Raw genomic sequence first — 7,656 nt, 5'->3', positions numbered from 1 at the left:
TCCCGCATACTGTCTCGGTGTGCAAGTGCAGATTCTCCTCACCTATGAGATTTGAGAGTGAGTCGAGGGCGTAACCTTCGGGTTAGCCAAGAAGATTGGGTAAAGTACATGAATGACATAGCAGATTTGCATTCATACTTGAGTAGACATAGTGTATGTTGCCAGATTGCATAACTATGTTGCATATATGCTCATGACATTATACTAGCATGATAGTAAAAATATTGCAAAATGGACATTGCATGCATTGCTTATCATTGAAAGCATGGTAGAATATAGTTGCAGTTTATTTCTACCTATCTAGCTATCTATCTATCTGTGCCTGCTTAGACTTAGTGGGAAGATCGGCGGAGTTGGCGGCCAAACCCACTGGGAACTATATTTATATGCACTACAAGAAATTTGTGTTTTAGGGGCAAATATTATTGTTGCTAAAGGAGTTAAATTTGATACTAAAACTATTAGCAACATTTAATATTTAACATTGCCTATGCCTGAGTTGGTGATTCTTTCAGCAACATTTGAATAAAATGTTGCTAATAACAAGTGTAAGGAGACATATAACAATTGTTGCTGTATAAGTAGATTTAGCAACATTTATCATATGTTGGTATAAATTAATTATTTACAACATTACTAAATGTTGCTGATTTAGTATAAACCAATCATTCCAACATTTCTAAGTGTTGCTAATATTGGTATAAAGTAATCATTTCCAACATTACTAAATGTTGCTAATATTGGTATAAAGTATTCACTTCCAACATTACTAAATGTTGCTATTTTTAATCTAATATACAACATCTCATTCAAATGTCGCTAAATATTATACTAATTTTAAAAATTAAATGGTAATGCATTAAAATCATTCAATAATAAATCATTTATACATTTAAAATCACAAGATCAATTGAAATTACAATAATAAATAATTTATGTATTTAAAATCACAAGATCAATTAGAATTACAATACGTAAAAATACAAATCAACTAAACAACTCATACATTTCATATTTAAACACAACTAAACAACTCATACATTTCATATTTAAATTGTTTAAATATCTAACATCCCAAAATACCTTAAGATAATATTTGTAAACACAAATACTTCAATATCCAAGTAATAACATATAAAAGTGATCATAACAAAAGATCATAACATATAAAAGTGATCATAACAAAATGATAAGAAATGTGCGCCGTATCTTCTTTAATTCCAAAAGCTTCAAATCATCTTCTTTAATTCCAAAAGCTTCAAAATATATGACGTAGAGATAAATACGGCATCGTGCACTACTTGCATTTAACCTATAAAAAAAGCAATGAGCAAATTAGATATATATATATATAATATGCTATACATATTGAAATATAATTGGAAAAAATAAAATTTTATTGAAATAATTCCTTACAAAAGTATATGGCCAAGCAATAGTTGCTCCAACAGCATCTCCAATAGTTTGATAGCCACCATAAGGTCTAAGTAGTGGTTCATTGAGCGTGATATTTTTGCCGCATCAGACTTGATCCATCTCAATATTGTTGGTCTAATTCAAACCCACTTTTGTAGTTGGGTCTTTACTCAAAAGATAACCTTGTGCTACATGATTGTGAGGCTTTTTTAAACTTCTTAAGTAAACATTCAGCCACAATCTAATATGTAAGGACTGAGTATTTTTACAGTGCAACTAAACTCGTCTGTTGATGATATTTATTGTTAATTTAATTACATAAGCACTCGTCAAGTTTCAGGAGAAAATGAGTTAGAACGGAGAAGTTACGCGATTTTTAAATTTCACTTAAGTGAATAGTAAACTCGGTTTTTCGGAGAGGCCAATGCGTGAAGTGGCTTTCTGGCGGGTTATCGAACTCCGTTCCTAGCGATCCAATAGCTCGTTTCGAATTGGTTCAGCTATTCTGGAACCAATGGCACTGACGGATTTCAGATCCGATGCACGGTTTTCAAGAAATAGGAGTTTTACAAAAGAGGGTTTCCGCTCTTTGCTATTCGTGCATTTTAAAACTCCTCGTGCTTTGTTATAAGTGATCTAGAGATGGAGTGAGAGATGTTTCAAGTACTACTGGTGGTAGGGAATTCAAATACGAGTTTGAATTAATGGATTGTTGAACCACCAAGGCCTATGTGTGATATATGGATTATTTGGAGAGAGAGTCGGATTTGTGCGCAAATCGGCAAGCAAATCGGTATGAAACGAAATCGTATTTCGATGCCCCCGTCGTGCTGAACGCCGATGGAGCTGTCGGATCGAAAATCCGACGGACGGTATTTCGGGAAACGCAAAATGTTGGCTGAGGGGTCGGAAGGGCAAATCGGAACTTCGCAAAATCATTGTATTTATGTTACCGAATCGCTTTGAGATCGAGCGTGTGGTGCGTTATGCGCAAGTTACGCGCAATGCAGGACTAAATTATAATATATAGGGCTGAGGTGGGTTTTTGCAATTGTACTATATATCATAGTGTTAGCATCACATGAAACCCTAACCCTGGGTCCCCTCTCCTTCCTTAACCGCCTCCCTCACGTTCCTGCCTTCCTGCGCGCGCCCCGGCCACCTGAGCAACGCCGCCGGCCAGCCGGAGCTGGCGCTCTTCACCTCCTCCATCACCTTCCACAACTTTTCTTTCCACCTTTCTCAGCTTACCGAGCTCGGGAAGGCACCTAAACCTATGAAACATCTTCCTTTGGCGGAGAACTCATCCGATGTCGTTCCCCGGTCGCGCCGCCCCGAGGTCGCGGCCGCCGCTTTTGCTCTCTGCGCCCGCCGAGACCCGGACGGGCCGAGCTTGAGCCGCTCAGCGCCCCGCGCGTCGCCGCGTCCACCTTCCGGGCGCGCCACCTTCCCCTCGACCTCTGGCGCCGTCGCGCTGTTCCGCCGCCATGTTGGCTGTGGTGCGCCTGGACTCGCCGCGGCCGCCCAGACCCGGAGGGGCCGAGCTTGGGAGATCTCTGCCTCCGCGCGCCTCCGCACTCCCTGCCGGCAGTGCCGCCCTCCAGACACCTCGGAGACCTCCAGCGTGCACCCCCGGCGCGCCGTGGCCGCAGCACCCCCCGGACCGTGCCCTAGCTCGTGCGGGCATACCTCTGTTCCGCCGCCGCCTCCGCCGCTTCCAGCCGCCACCCGAGGTGAGCTTTGTACTCCTCACCTCCCCCGAACTTTCCTGGCCCGCGCGCACCCCGCCGTGACGCCGGTGGCCAGCCGGAGCATTGCTTGTCCGGCAAGCCGAAATAGGGCTTAGTTGAGTAGGTTACTGTTCCGAGCAACCCGAGCCTCCCCGATCTCTGCGGGAAGGAGCACGGTGATCGTAGCAAATTGCTGATCATCGTGCTCACCTTGATATCTACGGGGAGACTCCGTTCCGCTGTTTCGGCCCGCCAGCCGGTGGTGTCGACACCTGTTGAGCTTTTTCGGCTGCCTATTCCGTGCTTGCGCACGTTTCTCGGCGATCCGAGGGTGTTATGATGCCTCCGAAGGTGAGCACGGTGATCGTTGGCTCAGTTCTGATCACAGTGCTCACTTACTTTGATCAGCAGATGTCGTATCGGCCTGTTCGGCGCGATTTCCCGACTGCGCGCGTGTTCGCTGAACCTTCGGGTTGCTCCCCGCTCTCCACAGTGAGCCATTGTGACGCTCGATCTGAGCACGGCCTCCGGTACGTCGAGACTGTCAGTACGTGTCTCGCGCGGACCTTGGAAGTCCTCAGTTTGCTGTGAACGACATGTTATGGCCCGATTACATAAAATATTGGGATTTTTGTGTAAAGTGAGGGGCTTTTGTGCAATTGTGCTGTATGTGGCAACTGTGGCAGTGTATAGCGCGTGTGTGGTGACCTCTGGACTGATTGTCCACATGATCTGTTAGCTTTTTCTTGCGAAATCGAAGAGTCGATTTCGATGCGTTTTTCGGCGAAATTCGCCGAAAGAACGCGGTTTCGGTTCGGATTTCTTCCGACGTCGTTTGGTTGCTGTGTTGAGGCATCTCTAAGCCTTGTTGGCTGCGGTCACCATCATCACATTGTTGGTTCGGTGATGACGAACGTGAGCGACGGTGGGTTCCGGGTCGAAATAGACTTTCGGGAACCCGGTATCGTATAAATTATCCGACGATAATTGTGTAGTGGTGTTATCTGTGTTTGCTGCCAAAAACATCCAAAATTGGAATGTTTTGGGGCAGCAGGTGACTCGTAGTATGAGTCGGTGGTTTCGAGACAATTCAGTGGCCCCGACGGAGTCCCAGTGTGGTTTCGGGACTTCGGCGAGTTACGGTAATCGGTATTGGGAAACCGCTTCGTGAATTGTTTGTGGGGTTGTGGATACTTGTGGTTATTAGTTGTGGGTTAGATGCTAACGGTGGGACCCTCTATAGGTCCCGGTTGACATTCTTTTGCAGTCAGGAGACAGCGGCAGACATACGTATAGGTGGGTACTTCGATCGCGACTTGGTACAGTGGTGCACGCTTGGTGATGAGTTTCTTACCCTTGCTCTTTGTTATTATCCATGCATATTTATATGTTGAGCTTTGCACCTCTATCGTTTACAATTACACCCACGTTGTTTGATTATACTCTACTCAGACGTTTCCATGCTTAGATCATGGTCGTAGGATGTATAATCTATTCTGCTATGTGATGACTATGTTTCCTTGTGCTCTATGTAAGCTATTCTGCATTACCCTGTATCATGTTTATAGTATAGCATTCCGTGTATTATCTATGAGATCAGAAGATAGATCTGAGTCGGATCGATCCTAGTATTCAGTATTTGTACTCATTCGGTGACGTTCCTCGACCTGTGTGTGTCTGCACTGACGTTAAGCGTCGATAGACCTGAGGGGTGGGATTGTCGGTTAGTTGCCGACGGATGATTATACCTTACTCATATTGACTATTTGACATGATTGGTCGAGTTTCATATCCTATACTTGTGACATGATTGGTCGAGTTCATATCCTATATCTGTGACATGATTGGTCGAGTTCATACCCTATACTTGTGACATGATTGGTCGAGTTCATACTCTGTACTTGTGACCTGGTTAGTCGATTTGGTTACATGATGACCCATGCGGTCGATGGGCCCTGGGGGGCAGGATTGTCGGCTAGTTGCCGATGGTTGATCATTGAGCATATTACATTGATCGCCCGATACTCGTCGCATTTCACGAACACTGGCGGTCTGATCCACCGCAAGGAGTGTTCTTTTCCGGAAAAGTGGTTGAATGATGACAACCCGTGAGCCCTAGAGGGGTTATATGCACTGGAGAGTAGTAGTGGCATTGGCTTGAGGTCTGCGGTGCTGACCAAGAGAGCATTGGTCAGATTGGGTACTTTTGGACTTCTTGACCGATTGACGCATATGTCTATAGTAGCAGTCGTTGCATGCATATTTACAGTTCTTACTTTATAGTTGTCTTGCTACTATAGTAGATATTCATGTATGCTTTCGGTTCCAGTTACAGTAGCGGTAGCCGTTATTCAGTTTAGTTCTTACTTTCTTTCAGTTTATTGCTACTGTATTCGGTATATCTGCTCATTACCTTATTATTGTTGCTACTATATTTCCACTGACCCTTGTTGTTATTTAGCTCTTCCTGATCCGGTGAGTACTTCTCGCCTTCATCGGCTTGCGGTACCCACTGGGAGGGGAGACATGCTTACATGTTCTCACCTCCCCCACCATTTTTCAGGTATTGCAGGCGATGAGTATTGGACGAGATGTGAGGTACGTTCGTAGCGGTCGATAGAGCTTCCGACCTAGGTTATTGGTTCAGTTCCTACCCTTACTATTCTGTTGACATAGTTTAGATAGTTTACCTGGTTCAGTATTTTTATTACATTTGAATATGTGGATTTTCATGAATGTAATAAAAGGATTTTTGGATTTTGTAAAATAAAATGTTTTCTACCCCTCGTGGTAGCGTTTTATAAAGATAAAAGTTCCTGTGTAGGGACCAGTTTTCAAAAGGTTTTCTGTGGATTTTGTATCTTAGTATTTCAAAACTTGTTTCTGTGGTTGGAAACATTTTAACTGATAGATGTGGATTTATATTTAAATATCGAATGTATTAATGTGAATCTGTGGTGAATGGTGTATGAATGTATATCTGTTGGTCATTTGTATGTTCATCTGGTTGTGGTTGTATCATGTTTGTACTTTTGTACTTGTGCGACGCCGTGCAAATACAGGAGAGACTCTGTCCATGTGAACAGTGGATTCCCTGTATTTGTGGCGGATCTGGCATACTCCGGGGTCATGTTTTCAAAAAAAAAAAAAAAAAAAAAAATTCAGACGCTTTTCCGCAACGTTTTAAACTAAAAGGGACTCCGGGGCGTGACATAATAATACAAGAATAAACAAATGTAACAATTTGAAAATATATATATTGCATAGAAAATAATTATCATGAAAGCTTAGAAAGAATAAGAGATAGAAGAAAAGAGATAGAAGATAACCACAATATTTGATACAACTTGTACTTTCCTTGGGAGGATAGTCTTAACTCGATGTACCTGCGATATAATTGGAATTAACAATTTTAGGATTCTAAAATTAGTTTATACCTTTAAAAAGAGAAAAATAAAACAACTAGTGATTTCACTTTATCGAAAATAGAAGCTAAACTAACTAATAAAGTAGCAATAGCTATTAATTATCTCTCTAGCATCTAAATTGATTAGGAAAAAATTAGAACTAATTAATTTTGATTGAAAATTCTAAACTTCAATAAAATTATTCAAGAAAAGTCATTTAAGATTACAAAATACCTGAGTTGGTGGTGCTTCATAACTAGAGTGAGAAGAGCTTGCCCCATTATTAGGAGGTGATCCATCATGAGGAAGAGCGGTGCCACTCTAGATTAGAGGAGAAAGAAGTTAGATATTATATTAGTTTTTCATATACATCATAAAAGACAAAATAGCTTAAAAATTATTCTTACTAGCTTGTGGCCTTGTGGAATGCATGATATTCCTTCTCCTAATATTTGAGGCTTTTTACCTATTGATTCTACTAATGCTTTCATTGTCATCATTTCATTGTGCATATCTTCATACTTTTGTTTCATATCTGCTAATTCTTCTTGCATTACACGTTTCTCCTCCTCGGCTTCTTTTTTGGTCTCAGAAAGCATTCGAATATAATCAGCACGAGTTGTCTTTGATTTTCGAAATTCATCCGGAATAGGACCCAACCCATGACAATGAAAGAATTTAGTGATCGTTGTTTTCATTTAATTAGCAAAGATAAAAGGTCTTTCGGGATGGACTTTTGTCGCAACGTCAGGATATAAGGAGCCAAATCTGCCAACTATTTTTCTGTAAGTAAAAAACTAAATGCTATTTTGAAACATATTTTCATCAAAATTAAAATTTGTCATAAATGTAAAGGACTACAATTAATTTGAGCAAAACTCATTATAAGGTCTTGCCATATCTTTCTTCGAGTGTTTCTATGTAGAGTGCCATGTCTCTCAGGCTGAATATATTATTTTTTCTTTTGCCATCTAACTAATAATTTACGAAAATTAACTTCCAATAACAATCAAAAATCTATAAAAGGTTAGGAATGATATAAGACTATAATTTGAGAGGATAAGTTTACCATCAGCACGGACCACTCGTGCAAAGCTTTTTTC

At 41.4% G+C, this 7,656-nt stretch overlaps 1 protein-coding gene and 1 long non-coding RNA gene across 2 annotated transcripts; both read right to left on the bottom strand.

Moving 5' to 3' along the window:
- Positions 1 to 1,014: 1,014 nt before the first annotated feature.
- On the bottom strand, positions 1,015 to 1,501 carry LOC109705080. The gene is made up of 2 exons (XR_002214612.1): positions 1,417 to 1,501; positions 1,015 to 1,312 (listed from the first exon to the last, which is right to left on the bottom strand). It is a non-coding gene; the product is annotated as an uncharacterized LOC109705080 (long non-coding RNA).
- A 4,867-nt stretch (positions 1,502 to 6,368) lies between these two features.
- LOC109705079 lies at positions 6,369 to 7,168 on the bottom strand. The gene is made up of 3 exons (XM_020225846.1): positions 6,961 to 7,168; positions 6,788 to 6,874; positions 6,369 to 6,532 (listed from the first exon to the last, which is right to left on the bottom strand). The coding sequence occupies exons 1-3, from the start codon at positions 7,150 to 7,152 to the stop codon at positions 6,434 to 6,436; spliced, it is 378 nt and encodes a 125-aa protein (XP_020081435.1). The 5' UTR covers positions 7,153 to 7,168; the 3' UTR covers positions 6,369 to 6,433.
- Between the last annotated feature and the right edge of the window lie 488 nt (positions 7,169 to 7,656).

The sequence above is a fragment of the Ananas comosus genome, unplaced genomic scaffold (genome assembly GCF_001540865.1).
Source record: "Ananas comosus cultivar F153 unplaced genomic scaffold, ASM154086v1, whole genome shotgun sequence".
Lineage (NCBI taxonomy): Eukaryota > Viridiplantae > Streptophyta > Magnoliopsida > Poales > Bromeliaceae > Ananas > Ananas comosus.
Note: the sequence above shows the minus strand (reverse complement) of the source record. Positions and strands in the feature narration are given on the sequence as shown.

What these genes read in the sequence shown, in the direction of transcription:
- LOC109705079 (XM_020225846.1), bottom strand. Translation starts at nt 7,152, where the DNA reads ATGCTTTCTGAGACCAAAAAAGAAGCCGAGGAGGAGAAACGTGTAATG. An exon ending in TTCCACAAGGCCACAAGCTA is followed by an intron (nt 6,875 to 6,960) that starts GTAAGAATAATT and finishes CCTCTAATCTAG; the next exon opens with AGTGGCACCGCTCTTCCTCA. An exon ending in ATGAAGCACCACCAACTCAG is followed by an intron (nt 6,533 to 6,787) that starts GTATTTTGTAAT and finishes ATTATATCGCAG; the next exon opens with GTACATCGAGTTAAGACTAT.